The sequence below is a fragment of the Macaca thibetana genome, chromosome 8 (assembly GCF_024542745.1).
Source record: "Macaca thibetana thibetana isolate TM-01 chromosome 8, ASM2454274v1, whole genome shotgun sequence".
Classification (NCBI taxonomy): Eukaryota; Metazoa; Chordata; class Mammalia; order Primates; family Cercopithecidae; genus Macaca; species Macaca thibetana.
In genome coordinates, this window is record NC_065585.1 from 41,116,261 (window position 1) to 41,140,700 (window position 24,440).

The window sequence follows — 24,440 nt, forward strand, 5'->3', positions numbered from 1 at the left end:
AACCTATTAAATGGCCATCTATTAAATTAAGTGCACTATTTTCAAATACTTTGCTATTTTTAAAAATTCACTATAGTTACATAAAGAGGTTACTTTTTTTTTTTTTTAGAAGGAGTCTCACTTTGTCACCCAAGGCAGACTGCAGTGGCATGATCTTGGCTCACTGCAACCTTTGCCTCCTGGGTTCAAGTGATTCTCCTGCCTCAGCCTCCTGAGTAGCTGGGATTACAGGTGCATGCCACCACACCCAGATAATTTTTGTGTTTTTAGTAGAGACAGGGTTTCACCATGTTGGTCAGTCTGGTCTCAAACTCCTGCCTGCCTTGGCCTCCTGAAGCGCTGGGATTACAGGAATCAGCCATTGTGCCTGGCCTAAAAAGCTTATCTTTTAAATGCCTTCCTATTTTGGGCAGTGCTGTTTTTCTTTGATTTTGTCTTTGAAATCCAACATGTAATACATTTTTAAATGCAGAAAAAAAGAGAGTATGTACTGAGGGAGTTTAAAATAATTTATTTCCAGGCCGGGCACTGTGGCTCACGCCTATAATCCCAGCACTTTGGGAGACTGAGGTGGGAGGATCACGAGGTCAGGAGATCGAGACCATCCTGGCTAACATGGTGAAACTCTGTCTCTATTAAAAATACAAAAAAATTAGCCAGGCGTGGTGGTGGGCGCCTGTAGTCCCAGCTACATGGGAGGCTGAGGCAGGAGAATGCCATGAACCCAGGAGGTGGAGCTTGCAGTGAGCCGGGGTTGTGCCACTGAACTCCAGCCTGGGCGACAGAGTGAGACCCTGTCTCAAAAATAAAAATAAAATAAAATAAAATAAAATACATTTTATTTCCAAACTATAGCATGCTGTTTATCATAAGAAGAATAGTTACTGGAAAAAAGTCTTGGTATTACAAACTTGTCTCTATATGCAGAGAAAACAACTAATTTCAAATAAGCAACTAACTTCATAAATCATGAAATTTCACTTCATGATTACTATGAAAGAATGTGTTATTTACTTCTTAAGATATTAGTAGTATTTAATTCCAAATTCTACCACCTGATTTGTCATATAAAACATTTGTTTGTCTTACATCATTTTTTCCATTAAGAATAAAATACGCTTATTTTACAACAATTCAGAAATTACCAGAAATTATCAAGCTGCTGATAATGACCAAGAACAGAACCCTGATTCCTTTTTCCAGACTGGATGGCTTAAACTAGCACTTAATAAGAAGACTGATTTGGAATACTGCTTTAGACTAAAATAAATTTTTCCTACTTTCAGGAAATCTTAAACATTCAAGAATAAAAAGAAACAAAAGTACAAAATATCAAAATGCTCAAGAAAAAAATGTTACAGTATAAAATTCACTAACAAAACACTTAATTGAATATTTACTTTTCCTAAAGATACGTTTTCTAAAACATAATTCCAAAGGTAAAATTAAGCAAAAAAACCCCTACTTACACTATAATTATAAATTCCATAAAGAACACAGTACAGAAATGTTCATGTTAGAAAAAATTTAAAGGTTAATACATTAATTAAATCAAATAATGCTAAATCTAGGGGCTTATGTACACATTAAAATATTATAGTTTAAATATTAAAATATTAACAATTTGTTACTCTGAATATTTTCAGCTTTCAAAAATACTGTAAAATCATACAGTATATCAGCAAAGGGTTTAGTTGCAAAAAAAGTTATTTTCCATATAAGATACAAGATAAGAGCACATTATGGTTTCAGTTACAATAACAATAGCTGTGTCAATTCAAGATTTTCCTAGATGTAGCATAACTTACACTTAGAAAATGACAAATCAAAGCTCATAATCATTTTAAAGTTATAAGTCCAAGTAAATAAATTCTGAACTACGTAAGTGCAAGATTAGTTTCTAAGACTAATTTTGGAGAATATGCAAAATGGTATCAATTCCAAAACATTCATTAAGCCTGAAGAACTTCTAATTTAAGGTAGCTTTCCCACTACTTTTTTGTGTGGTAAATAAAATATCAGCCTAAAATATTTTATGTGGAAATATGCTCTTATAAACATTTCTAATTACTATAAGGACAGATAAACTCAGAAGGTAAAAATTATAAAATTCAATTGCGTAAAGCTTTTTTTTCCAATATTTAATATTACTGAATTATTAAAGATCATAATATTCTTATCTGGGATCAGATTGCTTATTGAAAAGATAACAGATTATCCACGCTCATGTATCTTTGATTTACATTAAAAATATTTTATTAACTTTAAGGCCTAAAAATTTCTAATCCACATTCTACAGGAAGAAGACATTAAATGATTTACTCTAAAAATTATTTACAAAAGCTTGGGTTTAAAATAATACATAGGATTCATATATTTTATGTTCACATGAAAGATATTAATATGATAAATATTACATTTCCCAGTGATCTTTATCTATACTGATGTCAATTAAGATAAAAATATTACAAGTATGGTCGGCCGCCGTAGCTCATGCCTATAATTCTAGCACTTTGGGAGGCCGAGGCGGGTGGATCACCTGAGGTCAGGAGTTTGAGACCATCCCGGCCAGCATGGTGAAACTCCATCTCTACTAAAAATACAAAAATTACCCAAGCGTGGTGGTGGGTGCCTGTAACCCCAGCTACTTGGTAGGCTGAGGCAGGAGAATCGCTTGAACCAGGAGGTGGAGGTTGCAGTGAGCCAAGATTGTACCACTGCACTCCAGCTTGGCAACAAGAGTGAAACTCTGTTTAAAAAAAAAAAAAAAAAAAGATACTGCAAGCAAATCACTTCTTTTGCTGATAATCCTCTCAAGACATCCCAGTTAAGAAATACTAAGATTATTCTTTAAAAAAAGCAGATATTAGTCATAGTACTCAAAATTCATCCAAATACTTGTTAACTCATTTACTAGTCCATGTCATGCCATTTAGCTCTTTGGTTCTATAGTCTCACATTTAAAATAAAAAATTCAAGTGTTATTTTTACTGCTAGTAAACATCCCAGAAATGGCAAATTCCCAGGCATTATAAATTGTTCTGGCATAGATTTTCATAAAACATCAATTGAAAAAGAAAACAATATATGCTATTGATGCACAGCCAACTTTCCATCTCAAGTTTGGGCTCAATCCCATACAGTTTTTCTGATCCCACAAGTTTGCCAAATTAACCAACCCTTTGATGAGGAATCTTTGGCAATTTATTGAAGTGGGTTTCTTAGATTTCAGCACATAAAAATTAGATATTAAGCACTGTTTATAATCAATAGATTATTAATATAAATGCACTTAAACATAAAAGAAATAACTCCAAACATGTCTTCTGTAAAGCATAGGCTCATATAAACATGTTGTTGCAATATAATCTGCTATATCTGTATCCTACTACTTCCTTCCCATTTTATTACTCCAAAGTTTTCATAATTAAACATATTCTTTAAATATCCTAATTTCCTTTTAGAAACAAACAGATAAGAATATTTATGAAGCACTAAAATTTAACATTGTTTTTACTGCCTTAGAATATTGCATACTTACTCACGACATTTAGGGTTTCAATTTCCAGGACCAATTTTCTAGGATACAGGAAAATACATAATCGCCAAAACAAAAAAAAACTATAATCATTTTAAACTATGACATTAAGGCACTATAGTTAAATTCAACTAAATAAAATATTTAAAGTAGATCTTTAAAATGTTGTGTTTCTGAGATGTCAAAATATTTTTTAGTTAAACATTGCATTGTTTTGTGTTTTAATATACAATGTAACTTATTTACATAGATATATATGGCCACAAACATATTCATGTATTGGACATGATGACAAAGTGGACAACAAATAATAGTTTATGATCAAGGATAACATGTATCATACAATGTAGCAAGGGGAGAGGTTTACAGTAATAATTTTTGATATATAAATCATAACAAAACATTGATTTTATATTTATCTTGTTTACTTAAAAATATCCTTAAATATATTAAGCTAATCACTGTTTTCCCAATAAACTAATATTAACCGAAGATTTGAAAAGATATATATTTTCTTACAACTTTATGAATAAATTTAAATTCCCAATGTGAATTCCGGTTTATTTTATTACATTTTCAGTATGTACTGTTTTACTAAAAAAAATTCACAGATTAAGTTTTCACTATGCCATCTTTCTTTGCTCTTCAGACTTATGTTACATGATACATTTTCTCAAAGCATCCTATCCTCCTTAAAGCACTTATTACAATTGTAATAGCTTAATCATGAGTATAATTATTTTAAAATTATGTATTTTTGCAGACATAATATGCATAATATGCAAACATAATAAGCAAGACAGGTAATTGCTATATCTGTCTTGTCTACACTAATAAGTCAGTGCCAACTAAAATGCTTGGAATACAGCAGGATGGCAACAAATACTTGTTAAACACTAGTTTAATTTTTACATTGACATCTTTTAAAATATGAATCTTAGAGCTTTAACATGAAATGAGTCAGTACATAAAAATACTTTATTACTACAGACACAACATTTTAAATTATAATATCATTAGTAAAACTCCATTTGAATTTTTAAATTTTCAATGAATCAATGTATTCTCATCCAATTACTAATTAAAAGTAGTACTGGATTTTTAGTTAATCAATTATCTCTGCACTTTGCCTTTTTAAATTTTATTCTTGGTTCAAGTTTTGTCTTCTACTTAACCCATTTATGCCTAGTGTTTCATAATTGGAATGCTAAGCTTGTGGGAATTATTTATATCCTACTGCTTAAGTTCATTGTCAAGGTCTGATTTTTCACACATAAAAAATGTGCAACCTCCAGCATAAATGGGTTAATCATATCTCTCCATAAAAAAAGAAGAAAGGGAGAAGAAAACAAAAACACTTTGTTTCAATTCACTGGTAGAATTAACAGTTTGAAGAGACTCCTTATTGAATTCACATACTATGCTAACCCTCTTCCTTGTGGTTGGCAACATATTTTATCTCCCGAGATTGTAAATAAATAATTACCAATATATGGTGTAAATATCTCAATAGCATTTGCAGTTAAATAATAGAAATATCCTAAAAAGACAAACTTTAGATAGTATATTAAGCTTTTATTGTACTTTTTAGGGAAGCAAGTACCTCTGCATTGAAGTACTTCAGTTTTAGTCAACGTAATTAAATATGTAAAGTGGATGACCATCTGTGTTTAAATTAGTCATTTTTTCCCTAAAGGACTAATCTTCATCAGAATAAAATAATTATATTTTTCCCAAAGTATGTGTAATTAGTTTTCTAAACAAATCTTGAAATAAAGTATTTGCCACTCTAATCTAAATGGAATCTACACACTATCAAGTTCACACCAAAATGAGAAAAATGAGGTACAACAAGCACACACGCATTTTAGAAAGCATGAAATGCAATGCTTGTAGTCTCATGCTTTCATATGGTTTCCAAAGCCTGACAAACCTGGCTCAGATTGATGTTTCTTTTTCGGCAATGGTTTGTCATCACTTATTGTACCATTCACCTTTCTCTGCTGATCTTCCCATGTAACTTCTAGTATAAATCAAAAATAATAATCAGAGCTTATCAGAAACATTAGACAATGTGCATAACAAGAATCTAAATACACTTCAGGGATCTATGGGATTTGGGGGGCTATTTTTCCTAAATTCTCACATAAACTATGTAATATGCAGTTAACATTTTAAATATAGAAATGTGACATTAAAATTCTGCTCAATAAATTTCAAATTCCAAAGCACTAAAATTTACTTTCAGTATATCCCAAACAGAATTAAAGTCATAAAAAGAACAGAATTAATAAAATGGCATGTAATTAAAAGTTGTAAATTTATTTGTTTTTAAAATTCAATAAAATACAGAGGAACAAGCTTTAAGATTTGAAATTCTTAAATGATCATTGTATGTATCCCATCTTTATAGATTAAAGTTAATTTAATAAATATTAGGTAATTTGAAGAATGATTATATTCATGGAGACTTAACTATGAGGTGACTTTTTAGTAAGTAATATTTAAGAAACCCATATGTCTGCAAAGTAATTATATTCCAGCTAGTCTTTATCACACTATGTAGCCAATTCTATCTGAACACTATAATTTAAAGAGCATACAGTTTGAGACCAGCCTGGACAACATAGGTTCTCTTTTTTTAGATCTTTTTTTTTTTTTTTTAGAGATTCTATCTTGGAAGGCTGAGGTGGGAGAATCACTTGAGCCCAGGAGATCAAGGCTGCAGTGAGCTATTATTGCACCACTGCACTACAGCCTGAGTGACCGTGAGACCCTTTCTCTAAATAAAATAAAATAGCATAAATTCATTTATTAGTAAGATTTATATAATATGTTCCAATGTGCTTTCATAGACGGCATCACGTTTGACCCTACAAAACACAGATGGGACCTTCTATTAGGTGGTTTATACAGGTGAGAAAATAGAGCTGACTGATAAGGATAAGCACTGAAAAATTATCTTAGCTTACAATTTCATACTCATTACATCACTTGATTTTCAAAGTAGCATACTGGGAATGGAAGAAATACGTTACAATTTCCTTTACTCAGATGAACTAACTTGGGGCAAAGGTCTAGAGTCACACAGTTAGTACACTGTAAAGCAGGCCCTGAGGCAAAGTTTCAAGAACTAAGCTCTTTGTCTTGTATCATATCACCTTCCTTTCAACAACAAAGAGAAGATGATTTAAGGATAGCATTTAGGAAGTCAACAATGATATAGCCTTGAAGAATAACTAAGTTTGCAGGAAGGTATGAGGTGAAAGGGAGTTCTTTCCTAAATTTGATTAGTCAGTTGGGACTTTGGAAGCATAGAAGAAATAAGATGAGAAAAGGGAAACAAAAGTAAATTTAAGGGGAACGGTCTCCCAGAATGAAAGGAAAGGTTAGGAAAAGAAATTAGAAATATTCATTTACAAGTACTTCACTTAAACAACAGGTACACTTAAGCTTATGGATTATGAATGGGGAGAGGAAATCTTAAGGGCATTCCTTCCACTTTATTCCAACCTCTGCTTTAGTTCAGGCTATCAAATATTGGATGACTGAATTGCCCTAAATGGTCCTATGCCCTCAGTTTCTTCTCTTTCAAGTCCATCTTGCTTGCTGTCACCAAGTTACTTTTCTTAATACAGATGTGATTGAATGTCCATCCTGCTCAAAAACATATGATAAATCCCTTGGTATTTTAAAGTATCCCTGAATCCCTCTCATATTAATTTTGGACACATGTTCATTTATCTAAGTTGGGAAGGAATGATATAGTTAGGAAATATCCACCAATTCCACTATAAAATCCACTCCTAGGTAGATACTAGTCAAATTTGGAAATTAAGATATGGGTGCTAACATTCTCCCTGCCCTAGTAGCATTCATGAGAATAGAGAGAGCAACAAAACAAAGCCAAGATCCTCTATCACTGTTGTATCCTATCACCCTAAATGGTATTCAATACCTAGAATGCCTGCAGAAGCAATCATTAATTACAAAGACTGTCAAAATAACTATCACTTTTGGTTCCTTTGTAAACTTTTTAAATACGTTTGCTTGTTTTTATTTTCCCCCCTCCCCTCCCTCCTTCCTTTTCTTTCTTTCTTATTTATAAGGTTATCTGTATTTGAAACAATGTAGACATTGTACACATTAAAGGAACAACATATATTTTTTTTCAATCTCATTGTGTATTTTTAATAGGTGATATGGTAGGGTTTAGTCTATATAATCCTGGCAAAGAATTAATCACTAACAGTCAATTAGCAAGTTTGTAGATGTTAACTTTCCAAAACCAAACAAAATTAACCAACAATAATAAAACATAAAGAATAAATTGGAAAGAAAACTATTTGATACTTTAGACTTTATCAGCCACATTTCCAAAAATTCTTACTTTTTGTTAAATCCTAATGGATTAAACAGTTCTCTGGCCTAGAGAAAAGTATCCTAAAATTTGTATATTGATTTTTACACATGCATTGAAATATGAGAAATGTATTAGCACATTATGAGATAACTTATGCTGCAATCCAATCCTATTTATTTCCACCCTGGTATTGTTTCTTATGCAAGTCATTTGATTAAGAATAGCATCATGATTACTAATTCCCAAAAATCTATGAAACTATATACAGTCATACATTGCTTAATGACAGGGATATGTTCTGAGAAATGCATTGTTAGGTGATTTCGTCATTGTGCAAAGATCACAAAGTATACTCACACAAACCTAGATGGGGTAGCCTACTATATACCTAGGCTATTTGATATAGCTTGTTGCTCCTAGGCTACAAACCTGTACAGCATGTTACTATACTAAATATTGCAGGCAATTACAACACAATGATAAGTATATATGTATTTAAGCATATCTAAATATAGAAAAGGTACAGGAAAAATATAGTATGATAATATTATGAGAGTATTGTTGTATATGGAGTCTGTTATTGACCAAAACAGCATTATGTGGTACATTACTGTGTGTGTGTATATATGTATGTATATGTGTGTGTGTATATATATATACACATTTGTTTATGTTTATGTTTAACAACTGCTTCAGGGTAATCATAATCAGACTTAATTTGACTTTAAATATAAAACTAAAATTTTCAGATTTTTTGCTGAAAATACAAAATCATAGCAAGATATTACTAAGAAATTATAGTAATAATAACTAACATTTATATAGTAATTATTATGCGACAAGTATTGTTCCGCTGCATCTTCCCAACTTCAAACTTATTTGTTTGTATATTTGCTTTAGAGACAGAGTCACCCTTTGTCACCCCGGCTGGAGTGTGGTGGTGCAATCACAGCTCACTGGAGCCTCAAACTCCTGGGTTCAGCGATCTTCCTGCCTCAAGCTCCCAAGTAGCTGGGACTAGAGGTGAACACCACTACGCTTGGGTAATAAAAAAAAAATTTTTTTTGATAGAGGCAGGGTCTTGTTAGGTTGTCCAGGCTGGTCTCAAACTCCTTTCCTCAAGCAATCCTCCTGCCTCGGCCTCCTAAAGCTTTGGGATTACATCTGTGAGCCACTGCACCTGGCCTATTATGTGACAACTATTTGTTCTAAGCAATTTTAATATACCAAATTATTTTAAAAAGTAAATTTATAGCATATCTACACAGCAAATAATATAATTTAGAATGGACAGATTTTGCCATTATAACCCTTCCAAGACAACTAGCAGTCTGCCACACCTTTTCTTACACTTGATTTCCTCCACCCACTTGTTTTCTATGAAGATGTATATGTGATAATAGCTTGGGATTGTGCCCTCAGGAATATTTATATTTCAGTGTTCTAGAAAGGCTAAAAGCTTTGTATTACAAAAATAAGCCATTAGGTAATAGCGGAATATGAAATACCATGACAGGTAATGGCAGAAATATTTGGGACTGAAAACCTACCCAGAACCTCTCAAAACTTACCTTCTCCTTATAAAATTGACCCTGAATATGTACCATGATCTTAAGACACTTAATGTAAGTTACACATTATAGAGTAATTTTACCAGCTATGTTTTATTTCTTATCATTATATTATTTTTTCCCCTTGGGAGCTCCCTAAAGGCAAGAAATATGTCTTGTTTATCTTTGCATCCTTAATGGCTATCTAGTATAATACATTTAAAATAGAAGATATTGGTTGAACTACATCTTTAGCTAACATCTAAAAGCAACAATTACAACAACAGCAAAAAACAAAAAACAAACAAACAAAAAACCGGTTGAAGTCCATGCAAAGAGAACACAATCTAGAACAGTGTCATAGAACGCTATGAAGAGGCATGGTATATCAACACATGAGATTAACAGTCTAGACTAGAGATCTGCTGCTATGTGGATTGAAGAAAGGTAGTTATCCTCCAGAATTCTCCTCCTTTATCTATAAGGGAAAATAGTTTTATCAAAAGATGTATAATGTTCCTTCCAAATCTAAAAGTATTTGATTCTAAATCAAGGAGCTATGTCACAGAACACTGATAGATATCTTGGTGAACTATAGGCACACGGTTCGAGGCCACATGGCATTAAACAGCAAAGTGGCAGACCTGGATTCAGAAGAAGCCAAGGGAACAAGAAGTTTCCCACATATCCTTCATGTATTCTGTTTCTTCGACCTCTCCTCACAGCTCTAGATATTTTTCTTTTCTTCCCTTTACAGCCTTTCAAAGGTGTCTGCACTTGCTGTCTCCATTCCTCTCTTCCCTTGAATCTACTCTAATCAGTCCTTTAGTCCTTATCACTCTACCAAAACTGCTCTTAATAAAAGTCAACATGGTGACTTCCTACTTGCTAAGTGTGCTGATTGTTTCACATTCTTGATAATTCTCTCCTTCAAGTAATTTCTTAACTTGTTACTCTTCTCCCAATTTCTCCATTTTTGGCTGCTTCATCTTCTCAACTTCAAAGTATCAAAGTGGTCCAGTTTATACTTCCTGGACCTCTTCTTTATCTACCTACATGTGTCTACTTGTCCTCTTGATAACCAGTCTTACAGTGTAAATACCTCTTTATATGGATGAGTCCCAGATTTATAGCTACAGTCTACACCTCTAATATGAAATGTAGACCATATTTAATTTGGCATCTTCACTTGGATGTCTAACAGCATCTCTAACTTATCATATCCAAAACTGAGCACCTGATATTCTCACTCAATCTATTATTCTCAAGTATTTCCCTGTATTAGTTAATAGAAACTCCATTGTTTTTCTACTTAGGCTAAAAACTTGGATGTCATTATGGAATCTTTCTTTCTCTTTTACCTTGTTGGGAAATGTTGTTGGCTCTATCTTCAATATCTATTCAGAATCCAACAACTTATACTGCTACCACACTGGTCTAAGCCAGTATCATCTGTTTCCGGGGTTAGTGCAAAACCTAACAATGTTCCCTGTTAACAATCTTAATTCTTGAGGGCATTCTCAACGTAGCAATTGAAGTCATCTTACTAAAAAAAAAAGGGGTATTGTGTCACTTTAATCCAAACCTTCCCATTTTATGTGATAAAAACCAAAATCCCAACTATGATCTATAAGTTCATATATGAGTCACCCCTCTAGCCCCAACTATCCTTCTGACTGCACCTGCTACAACAATATACTTTAACATATCCACAATATGCTTTAACCAATTAAAAAAAAAGTCCTCCCTTAAACTTACTTAGGAACTTTATTGTGATATATAAAATAAACTGTAAATAAAAAGCCAATCTCTCAGAAGAAGATAGCAAAGGACAAATTGAATAAATCTTAATTATAGGTATAATCAAAACATTAAGCCAAGTAAAAACCAAGTTAGCATATGTGAAATATGTGCAGAGTTCTCATCTTACAAATTTATTCATTAATTTCTAGGTTCAACTATATCATATGTTGGATTGATTTATATAGCAATAGCAATGTTTTACAGTGGAGAGGATTTCATATAATGATAAAAACACAAATTTATAAGTGTGCATATAAAAACAAATTTATAACTGAGGTTTCAACAATCATTGTCACTAGAAAACTTTACATGTGAAACTGCCTTTGCAAAATAAAGACGTTATGAGAAATCCGAAGCCGGGAGCGGTGGCTCACACCTGTAATCCCAGCACTTTGGGAGGCCGAGGTGGGAGGATCACTTGAGGTCAGGAGTCTGAGATCAGCCCGGCCAACATGGTGAAACCCGTCTTTACTAGAAACACAAAACTTAGCCGGGTGTGGTGGCAGGCGCCTGTAATCCCAGCTACTCAGGAGGCTGAGGCAGGAGAATCGCTTGAGCCAAATTTTATGATATAGAACGGGATATTACTTTTTTGATAAAATCATTTTAAAATGCTAATATTCTAAATCAATATATGTAGACATATTTGATAATCAATTACTGCAAAACATACACAGTCCTACCATTCTGATAGAATTTGGTTGTGGCAGATTACAGAATTATGTCAGCAATAATTATAGGAAAATCACATCTAAGTATTAAAATCAATCATCTTTTTACTTTCCAGGCAGTTTTAATTCATGTATATAGAACTATGAAAAATCCACAAATGTTATAAATCTTCCTTTTATGTTATTGTTAAACTTATGATTAAATTTGTCTCATTTTCTACTTTAAACTTCTACTTTAAAATGTTTTTAAAATAATTCAATTTTAAAACGATTTCTGGATTGAAAAATACCCATGCTGTGATTCTGTAAATGTATAACATGACCACTAGTATCTTCCTCAGAATCCTTTCCCTTAACATGATCAACAAAGTTAGTCTTCCAATTTTAATGCCATTACAGTTCAATAAAATAGAATTGTATCAGAATCATTAAAGGTAAGTATTTTGAAGACTAATTTCCTATTTAGAAATAAATAAAAAAGAATAGACATATTAAATACTGGATAACTTAAATTGAGACTAATACTTGTACTTATGCTTATTTTAAAAAGCAATTCAAGTATATTACAAATGTCAATACGGAGTGTTTAATATCTAGAAAGGCACCATAAACTTCATTTTAAGACTTGCCTTTTTTCCCATTAGTAGGTGGTGTTGGTGTTTCTCCCTCATTGTCTTTATAATATTGAAAACAGACAATAGCGATTAATGATTAAGATCATTAATAACCAAAATAAAAACAAAGCACATCAAAAAAGATGAAATCACACAACAGGGAAACAAATCCATGCACTACACATGACATCCCATATTAATGAACACAAGAGAAAAGTATATACTTCCTATCTTATAGGAGAATTAATAAAAACCAAATAAGTGAAAAATCATCTTAATAGTATATAGTTATGCTTTTATGTTAATTTAAAAACTGATGCAACTTACTAATTACTTTTGACAATAAAACACCAGCAACAAACTGGTTTAGCACATGGGCGTCTTTATCTTAATTTATTTAAAATAAGGAAAAGTGATATTAACTATTGCTGAAGTCCCCAAACTAATGCTATCTTAAAAAATGACTTTAATGTGGAAGACAATTAATGGCGTGAAAGGCTGCAGTGTTTGTATGGACTATATGAGATGCAGAGGAATGAGCTAATGGGAAAACATTAACAGCTAAGCTAAAATGAAATTCATTCTTATAGTATTCCATAAAAATGTGATTCCTAAATTATTCCAGGAAAATGGAAGAAAAATGACATTCTAGAAGTTAGATACTAGATATTCAGAACCCAAGCAATTCTATATGTCTAGAAATATGCAATTAAACTTGCCTGTTTCCATTATCAGATGACTTTGATATTTGTCACCTTTACGACATTGAAAAGTTACTGATAATGAGCAATTCTAGTAGCTTAAGAGATGTTTTCAGTTGTAAAACTAAAAACTCCACTGAAAGAATGCTTCCATGAAAATATATCTTAGGTATAATATACGTAATGGTATTGCTTTCACACCATGGAAAGCAGAGGAAAAAAAGGCATAAAAAGAACACTCTATTATTCATAAATAAAAAGTGGTCAGTTAAACACTTGATAAAATTAAAGATATTCTGTATCATTCAAAGAAAGTTACAATTAAACTTGACAATTGGATAAGATTAGTATTCAATTCTGAGTTTCAAATAAAAATAGTGAAAATTTGATAAAGGTAGTATATAAAAATACACTGATTTACTGATTATATAATGTTTTAACTTTTTTGAGACAGAGTCTCGCTCTGTTGCCCAGGCTGGAGTGCAGTGGCATGATCTTGGCTCACTGTAACCTCTGCCTCTCGGGTTCAAGCGATTCTCCTGCTTCGGCCTCCCAGGTAGCTGGGACTACAGGCGCATACCACCATGCCCAGCTAATTTTTTTATTTTTAGTAGAGATGGGGTTTCGCCATGTTGGCCAGGCTGGAATCTTTTAAGTTTTAAAATCCTTTCACCAACATTAAACATTATGATAGATAAACATAATAGGGACTTTAAAAACAACAAAAATAAAAGGTATGCATTTCATTTAGAAAGATGGGGAGAAATTATGATTGACAATAAATATTAGAGTAATATTGAACTGGAATGAAGAAGAGAAACCTATAATTGCTTTACTTTAGGAAAAAAATATAATGGAAAAAATGATCATGGTCTATAAATGTTTTAATGGAATTTATATTCTGCTCTATATTTCTTTATAATTTGCTTCTACTAGATTCAAAATCCATGGGAGAAGGTGCTAAAGCTTCAACAAACCTTTACTCACCACAACACATGATAAAGTATAGTTTTCTAGTAGGTACTCGTTAAATTTTTTTGAATAAACAAATGAATGTAAAGCTGGGTAAAGGGTAGGTGTATATCTTGGTCAGGGGCACTATCTATAATTCTAGTTTGATTTAAACATCAGGGAAAATATTTAGCCAGTTGGGTAAATTACATATTCTGACAAATTGCCTAGATAGCTTAAGTAATACCCATTCATTAATAAAATTAGGTAATTTATCTTAAAGTTAGTGCTGAAAAACAATCTATTCTTCATTGTGCAGTTATAAATTTGGAGCCTAAAGTCTTATGTAAAATTGAAAAGTCATATTTGAAAACATTCACTTATTTATTTTAGATACGCAGTCAGACAGACCTGCCTTGACCTCTTCTCCCTGCTTTTCTTCCCCCTGCTCTTCCATATGCTCAGTTTCTTCATTAACTTCTGTACTTGCATAAGCAAAGGTAAAGAAAAATATAAGACCAAATAGGTGTATCTGTTACTCTTCAAAGAAACTAAACAAATAAAAAATTCTAAATTATTCAGAATGATAAATACACCAATATTTATTTATTTATTTATTTATTTAGAAACAGAGTCTCACTATCACCCAGGCTGGAGTGCAGTGGCACAATCACAGCTCACTGCAACCTGCGTCTCCTGGGCTCAAGTGATCCTCCCACTTCAGCCTCCTGAGTAGTGGGGACTATGGGAGTGCACCACCATGCCTGGCTAATTTTGTATTTTTTTGTAGCGATGGGGTTTCACCACGTTACCCAGGTTGGTCTTGAACTCCCGAGCTCAAGCGATCCACCCGCCTCAGCCTCCCAAAGTGCTGGGATTACAGATGTGAGCCACAGGAGCCACTGCACCTGGCCCAATAGATAACTTTTAATAAGTTTCTGACATGCTATAGAAAAGTAAATAAACTTACTGGTTAATTATCACATTGTCTGCTTTTATGATGACTTTGTAAAAGAGAAACTGTGACTTTTAAAATATTTGTAATATGTGGATAACTGGGTAAAGTAGGCAAAATATATATAAACTTGGTATATTACTAAAAAAAGTTATGTAACTTTTCTTCTAGAAAAAGAGAACATGACATTTTACAAAATGGCAGTGCATAAAAGGGAAAAATAAAATAATAACAACGCCTTATAGTTTTTTAGTACATTGTGCTTTCTATATTATTCTTATTTTACTTCTCTGGTTCTAAACAAAGATAAGTGGCCAAATACATAAGACTAAAATATAAAATAATCAAAATCATAAAGAGTTAAAGTATGACTCGGTCATACGTTGGCTGTCGAAAAGGATTTGAAAATAAATATTTCAATACTTTAATTCTAAAATAATGCCATTAAATTACAACTTCTCACAATTAACTTTTTAGGTGATAATCCAAACATAATTTGATTTAGACCATCAACTGGTAAGTCTATTTTGTGCTACTTACTGAAGATTAACTGAAGTTGACATTTCTAAAAGAGATATTATATCTTCTTTAAAACTAAAAAAGTTTGCATAATCTACTGAAGTCTCCATATCAGCATTTATAAAAACACTTTAAAATATCATCCATACTTTTATATAAAACAAAACCCCTTTTATTTCATACTAAAAAGGGTAAGGGAGGTTTTGGCTCCTCTTTCTTTTATGAAATTAAAAAAATGGAAAAATCACAACTGGGAACTTTAAAGGAAAATTTTGGTTTTAATTAATTTTATAGGGTCAAAAACAATAGTAAAGAGAATCTTTACTGAGAAGCCCATCAGAAACTTAACCAACCCTGACTTTCAGCATCACCAATAGGCTCTGTTTTCTAGTATACTTACTATTACAAAGAATAGAGCTACTTGTATTTCAACAGTCTATTGCTATAAACGACATTAAAAATTCAATTTTAAAAATGTGCACAAATGATAGTTTCTGAGTTTATATGCCAATAAATGATGTTGAAACTCCATCTTTAAAAACACTGAAGAGAAAAAAAGTTACATAAATATTACTAAACTTTCCTTAGGAAAAGTGATTTAAAATTCTATGCCCCCAATTGTATGCAAATAATTAAGAAGTATAAAAATGCTGTGAAGTCTTTTTATCAGGCAGCATAATAGACCATCAGTCACAATATCACTGGATTGTTCAAAATTATGGTACTTGGAAATAGAAAGAATGACAAAACAGAAGTTGACCATCATCCAGTTAACAAGAACACAACTTATATCAACAAGTTATATAAGGGTATAAAAGTATTGCTGCTCAAATGCAGCACACTTACAAATTTGTTACAAATAGTTTACAGAAATATGAATTTTAATATAAACATATATAGAATGACAAGATTATTGTAGTGGTACTTTGTATACTATTTGAGGTAGCTTTTCCCTTTTTAAATAAATATTTCATGAATTTATTCAACAAAGATTTATTGAGGGTCTACAATATGCCAGGCATTATTCTATGTGCTAGAGATTCATCAGTAAACAGTCAACAAGTTTTTAAAGATACAAAGTTAATTTCAGATTTCCATAACAGGCAGATGATTTTGTATTGATCTAGCAAATGTATGACACTCCATATATCACCATTCAGTATTTTCTTCTGAGTCATAATGTAGTGTTTGATAATAAAACTGTATCATATTTAACTCTGATATACGTAAGTCTTATATGTAAGTCTTGCTACAACATGAAAAATGATGTTGGAAACACAAGCCACAATCACTATCTAATTCAACAACTTTATTTTCTAGAAAGCCAAATTTAATAATTAAAAACATCATCATAAATAAAAAATGAAATATATGATGATAAATATAACTAAACTATGTGCACATCCTCAATGATGTAAACGTAGACTGCAATTGATATCTTTGGTTAAAGTCTTACTCAAAATCTAGTATTCTGGTTAAAAGGTACATAAAAATTTTATGAAAGAGCACATTTTATCTGCTCATTTAAGAGAAGTTAAACTCCTTGCATTCTTATTTGATCAATCAAAGAAATTTAACTCCTTGGTATAATTTCCAAGTTAAAAAAAAAAGTTGAATACTTTGTCAGATATCATAAAACAAAATAATTTTACTGTATATAAGTCTATACAACAAAGGGACATCAATTGCAGTTGGGTTTATTTTTGCTTACTAGCTCCCCAAAAAGGCTGTTAGCACAAAACAAACCCTCCTTTATGTACAGACCTTCATAAGGTTCTATCTCCTTGACTCCATTGTCTAGGGAAACAAAATAAAAATAAAAAACAAAACAAAAACAAAAGAAAAAAAAAAAAGGAAAAAAAGGGAACCAAAACACAGGGGTTAAAAACAACAGAAATTTCCAAAGGCACAGAATGTATTATCTACTAGAGAAAAGTTAAATGATTTAAATATATATGTATTATTTGCAAAACACATCCAGTTACTAAATAAAGGGATCATTGAAAAAATGATCTTAAAAACCGTTATATTCAGTTATTCATGCTTTTAGAGGTCCTTTATCCAAGAATTTATAGAAGTTTGGGAAGTATGTTCATGTGTGTGTCAGCAAATAGTGCTTTTTATGCAAAAATGTAAAATTAATAAAAACATCAGTACAACATGCATCTTTCATTGTATATTCATGATTACCTTTTTCTTGTTCTCCAGTATTGAGAAGGATCACCATTGTTGTGCATCAGCTAACCAGTCCTTTGCAGTGTGTGAAAATTGATTTGGCTAGTTACTAATAAACTTTATATAACTATCAACAATTACATAAACTTAGTTGTGGCAAAGAAATATTATCCAACAGCTCATTTAAGACTATTATGTTTACTTTTTAAGATGCATTTATTCAAATTTAAAAATGTGCAAGAGCAATAAAGATACCTTATTTTACGTGGAAATATTACAAATTTTTATGCAAAAATACATAATATTTATAAATATAACTATTATCAAATAAGACAAGGCATACAATTAACAAAAGAAGAAAACTAACACAAAAGTAAGAAAATCTTGATTCACCTTAGCTTCCATGTGTATTTCCTAAACGACATAATTAGAAATAAAACTTACTTCTATCCAATGTTCCCTTTGGTGGAAGTTGTGGAAGCTGTCGGCCCCTTCGTCCTGCCACTGGAGTACTTGATGGGCTTGTCTGGACAGACCCAGTACGAGGATGAGACCTAAAGACACACAATTAATATTAATTTTCAGTATAATGAGTTACATATTTTTAATACCTATATTTGGTTCATATGATAGCTGTATAAATACAATTTAAAAAGAAGTTTGGCTGCAGATTAAAAGGTTAGGAAAACTAGACAAAATATGGATATCTGAATGATTAAATAGCAAAAGATGTTTATTTTTGGTGTAATATGCATACATACACATACATGCACACAAAACCCTACAGTAAAATCCATGGAATTATTAATGTAAATTAGTACTCTATCCATTGAAAGCAAGAGGACAATTTTGCAGATCAAGAAAGAAAAGACTGTACTTTCTTTCTACCAGATTTCAAACTTTCAACACTAACCTTTCTCCCTTGATCCAGAGATTTTTACTCAGGCTTATATTAAATATCCCTTTATTAGAAAACATCTCATGAAACTACAAATAAAACCCTGAACAATTCAAGATTTAACTAAGGAAAATATTGGTTAATACATAACAGTAGTATCGATAGAAACTAAAAAATCTAGTTTTATTTGTAATCATTATGATGATTTGAAAAGTGATGTGTAATGGACACAAATAGTTTCTCATTCTGTAGGAGAGGAACATGACAGTTAATGACGGAATTTACCCAGGACTCCTGATTAATGAGAAATCACAAAACAAATGCAGTCTGGACAGTTAATAAACAAATTACAATGGTAGCCACACACTATTATATCCACTGAATATAAATAGTGTGTTTACATTGAAAGGTTAGTATCAATTATTACTAGTGATCAGCCAAAGATGATAGAAGAGACCATTTAGTTGCTGGGAAAATAAAATGGTGTGCTGGTGGGGCAAAGGGGAAATTAGTCTGATTGATTTATCTTTCACCTCGATAAGGCAGGTGAAGGAGGGGCAGATCTTCCAGTCATTAATGAAGGCATCGACCTCATGAGGTTTGTATCAGGACGTTCAGTGGATCTGGAGCGGGTGGTGGTCCGCTCAAGGAGAGGCCGTTGTTCTGTTGATCTGGATCTGTGATATGGCTGTCTATCTGCTGCTTCACAATCCCTGAAACGTTAGTCAAAAAGCAGCTCAGTTGATCTTTCGTGCCCTTCTGCTATTTGGTTATGATGCATCAAACTGATTTTGAAAAAGGTAACTGTTTAAAATTATGGAGTATGTAAAAATTTTTCTTTTCCCCAACATATTCTGAGCAATTTCAAATGAAACTTCTTAAGAATTTCTAAAAAACCAAATCTGCCTTTCAAAGTAATTTCCAGCAAAGATAATAGTCGCTCAGTCATAAAAAAAACAACAAACAAAACTGCTTGCTTTCCAAAATGAATTCCCTAAATGGAATACGTGAAATATGTGAATTATTCTATTTTAAAGAATTCAATGACTTTTCCTAACATTTTCAAGAGTGAAGAAAACCATATAAGCATTAATTCTGTAGCACCTGAAGCTGTTTAGTACTATACCAACTAAGATATAAAAAGGCTTTCAGAAAACACTATACACCTGAACATTTAAACAGAAGAATCAAAATGAGGTTATAAGAAAATAGGGTGACTTTGAAGTCTGTAGCCATATTTAAACCCGATCCACAAGAAAAATTACCCTGTAGAAAACTGGTTAACTGGCTGTCTATCTCGGTGCACTTTAGCTATGCCAACTGATTCAATTCAGAATGGGTATTAACTGAAACAATAATTCTGAAACAACATGATCTCTTTGACCACAAATAAATCTAATACCAAAACTTAATCCTTGTTGAAGGAAGTATCCTTAAATTTAAGCAACCTCTCATTGTTGACCTTTCTATCCCTGGAACCTAGCATAATACTTTTACATCTAACATGATCAATAAATGTTTTCTAATACCAGCCCCACAATTTGGGAGAGGACTTTAAAAACACTAGCTTTGGCTCCAGAATTCAAAAGTAAAACATGCCAAAGTATATTTCAAATAAAATTATTCCTCCCCATCCAGTTGTAAGCACAAAAATGGAAATGCTTATATAATACCGACAGTCAAGAAAGCATTAGTCTCCCTCAAAGCTAATGTTTCAATGACATCCACTTTACCTATAAGTTATCTCAACCTTATTTTGGATAATGAAAAATGCAAGTAATTTAAAAAAAAAAGAAAAAAAGGACATAATTTCCCAAATGTCATGAATTATATGGCAAATAATTGTGTACTAGTTGATATTAGATTAGGTGACTTTAGAAAGTGAATATTGGCTTTATTCTACACCATATCTTGTGATTATTTAACATTTTAAAGTCATAGGGTAACATATAAGTCAGAGCATTTTTAAATACTTTTAAATCCATATACTATCAAGTGATTTACTATCTAAGTTCAGTATTTTCATATAAGTGCATCCAGAATATGTCAAAATAACTGACATTAAATGTAAATATATAAAAAATATTTAATTATTAGTAACAGTTACATGGCAAGAGAAATGAAAAGGTAACTTCATAGTGTAAATATCATAGCTGTCTTTTTGTTTCTGAAAAACTATTTTAAAAGAACACTTTTTTTTTATTATACTTTATGTTCTAGGGTACATGTGCACAACATGCAGGTTTGTTACATGTGTATACATGTGCCATGTTGGTGTGCTGCACCCATTAACTCATCATTTACATTAGGTGTATCTCCTAATGCTATCCCTCCCCCCTCCCCCGACCCCATATGTCCCCCCCTGTGTCCAAGTGTTCTCATTAAAGAACACTTTTCTTTAGAAATAAGTGTCTTCAGTAGTTTGCTACATGTTTTTAGTCTAACATCTTTATATATCTTCATCATAATAAACAGAAACAAAAGGTATATCTCTTTATATATTATTTCTTAAATTGCTTAAAACCTATTTTTTAAGAGTATCCATCTTTACATTTATTTTAAAGATTTATCTTACATTAATAATAAACATCTTATTATATAACAAAACTTTGGGAAATAGCTACAATTACCCTAACAGAAAATTAGACTAATATTTCATGTGTTTATATATAATTTAATTTATTCTGATTCCATCAAGAAATTTTTCCAAGTGGAAAGTGGAGTAAATGTTAGGATATGCAGTTTCACTTCTTTGTGAAGCATCATTTTTAATAATTGAAAAATATGATAATGAGTGAAAACCAGAGAATTATTTTAAATGTGTTGCTATGTCCTACGTCCTCAAAAGGAGACCATTATTTATAAAACAGAGGTCACTCCTTAGGAAGTAGCCCTTATGAAAAATGTCTCTTTATAAAAAAGTTGTTTGAAAATTAACCCATCTTTTACATTTTACTTATATAGTTTTGTCCATAAATACAAAGTATATATTAAATAAATACCATAGTGTGAAATGAAAATAGGTTAATAAATGAAAAATGAAAAGAACCACAGTAGAAGGTAGAAATTTCCCCAAATGTCCCAACACAGTTAAGGGGAATGGAAAGCTACTGTATTTTAAACTTTGACAGCACACAAGAGAAGGCTGACACAGGCTCCTGCTCCTACATTGGATAAAAATAGGTCTGACTAGCTTAGACACAATGTTACTGCTATGAAAATTTAAAGTAGTAATGCCTAAATTACCCAGTCTTATATCAGGCCCCTTAAAGGGATTGAGATATAACACTCACAAACTCCCACCAAAATTCTGAATTTGTTTTAATTTAAAGATGAGAATATATAATTAATTTTGAATAGCAGCAACTGAAAAGTGGGAAATAATAAACACTTGCAAGGCTTAAAATATTTTAGGGCCCACTTGGGGTTCTTAACTTGGAGTCTTTATTTCAATATAAGTCGTTTCTTCTGTAACCATTTTATTTACCTTAGTTTATGTTATGCATATAAAATATTATTCCAAAAACAGTGGCCATGGTTTTATCAGATTACCAAAGGATAAGCCACTGAAAAAGCTAGGGCCCCCTCACCTGTAAATTTAAATCTTTCTTATGTAAATAATTCCATTGTCTTTTAAAAAGTGATTTAATATCTATCACTGTTACATCTTTTTGAATAGTTTACATTTTCTAATCTCTATTTATAGTTAATTTTTTTTGCACTTGAATTGATCTAGGCTACTGTCCATCATTATCTAATGGCTGTTATTCTAAACTGCATGCATTCACAAAGGATACTGTGTATCAGCTCCTCCACTAATTTATGTTGACTAACAATGTGATAACAATACATACTACTGTTAACAACCCAGTCTTAAAAGCACATTATTAGCATATGCAGATTTTGAGATGAGGATGAACTGACAATAGGCCACAATAAAGAAAACAATTTAGAAGACTTTTGTCTTAAATAGCAATCTTTATGCATAAGAAAAACTAAAACTGAAATAATGTGATTTAGTATTTATTTTCAGTCATTCTAAGGGAAAAATAATTTTATAATCATTCAGCGAAGTTGTCAGTTTTGAATCATTTTTTCAGGTCAACATAGTTGCTCATAAAATATTTTAAAAAATTTCCAAGTATTTGATGCAACTTCCTACCTATTTTATCAGTTTTGCGATGTACTTTAGGTTTCCTAATTCAATGAAAGGACAAGGGATTTGTATGCAAGGGATTGTATGCAAGGGACTGTCTTGCAAGGGATTTCCCTCTATTAGGGAAGAAGAGGTCAGTGGGCACTCTTGTCTATAATCCAATGTTATTGCCATCCATCCATCCATCCATCCATCCATCCATCCATCCATCCATCCATCCATCCATATCTTTCACAATGATACAACTCCAGATCAAAGTAAGCTCAATGTAGAGTATCTCTACAGGTATGATAAATACTAAGAATACTAAAACTCAGAAATCAATGAAAATTTTCCCAATATGTAACTCAGAACCTAGTCTGTATTAAATCAGACTTATTTCATGTTTATATTGGAAAGATGTCATAAGTAAATGTAATAGGTTTTCTTGAAAAGTAAACTTGTAAAAAGTAAAGCTACTTAGGAATTATTATTTTCCTTTATAAAGCTGACATCTTAAATTTAAAAAAATTGGATATATCTCTGAAGGACAAGTATAGTCCCAGGTTTGGGGCAAGAAATGACTTCTCTATATCCATACTGTATAGAATAAGCTGATGAATAGCAGAAGTGCCAGACACAGTGGCTCATGTCTGTATCCCAGCACTTTCAGATGCTGAGGCAGACAGATGGCTTGAGCTTAGGCATTTGAGACCAGACTGGGCAACATGGTGAAACCCTAGATCTACAAAAAATACAAAAAAAAACTAGCGGGTGTGGTGGCAAACACTTATCGTCCTAGTTGTTCAGGAGGCTAAAGTGGGAGGAATGCTTGAACTCAGGAGGTCGAGGCTGCAGTGAGCTGTGATCATACCATTGCACTCCAGTCTGGGTGACAGAGTGAGACCCTGTCTCAAAAAAAAAAAAAAAAAAAAAAAAAAAACCCAGCAGAAACATTTTATTTTTGTTAAAATATCTTGAATATCTACAGATTTTCTGGGCGTTAACTGCATAACTGAAGTATAAATACATGATAAAATATACTAGAAAACATTAAAAATGAAACATTTTAGAATAATTAATATAGCATATATACATATTTGTATATAACAAATAATTTAAAGTAATTATGACAACTTTAAAATTACAATTTTCATGGTCATCACTAATGTGCAAGACTAACTTTTTAAAAACTCTAGCTCATTATTTTAGCATCGTTTCTAATGTTAAGAGGATTGCAAGATACAAAATATTTGTCATAGAAATCATGGTAAATAAGCAAATAGGTATTGTGCACAAATAGGAATATTATATTATTTTGGAGATTAATTTATCATTGGGCATAACAGCATTATTCTACAGAATCTTTCTGTTGAGTTAGATGTAAAGACTTTATATTAGTTAAAAGTAAAGAAGCTTATTCAAAAATGACAATATTTAGTCAGCCAAGTTAATAACAATCTAAAATGTGAAAATGGTATAATATATATATTGATGTGACAAAGCAAGACATCATTCATGTAGGAAAAAAATTACTATTACCCACAAGCCTATTATTTTATTATCA

General features: G+C 31.8%; 1 protein-coding gene across 50 annotated transcripts in view; it reads right to left on the reverse strand.

Moving 5' to 3' along the window:
* RIMS2 (regulating synaptic membrane exocytosis 2) overlaps positions 1–24,440 on the reverse strand; it is a 752,308-nt gene that overhangs the window by 222,081 nt on the left and 505,787 nt on the right. For 27 of the 50 annotated variants that reach the window (XM_050800660.1, XM_050800639.1, XM_050800658.1 and 24 more), the window contains 2 exons: positions 19,272–19,451; positions 18,285–18,394 (listed from right to left, as the gene is read on the reverse strand). In XM_050800660.1, coding sequence (XP_050656617.1) covers positions 18,285–18,394; positions 19,272–19,451 — 290 coding nt within the window. Of the gene's footprint in view, positions 1–17,429; positions 17,463–18,284; positions 18,395–19,271; positions 19,452–24,440 lie in introns of all 50 variants that reach the window. The other 23 variants (XM_050800657.1, XM_050800634.1, XM_050800635.1 and 20 more) reach the window with 3 other exon arrangements.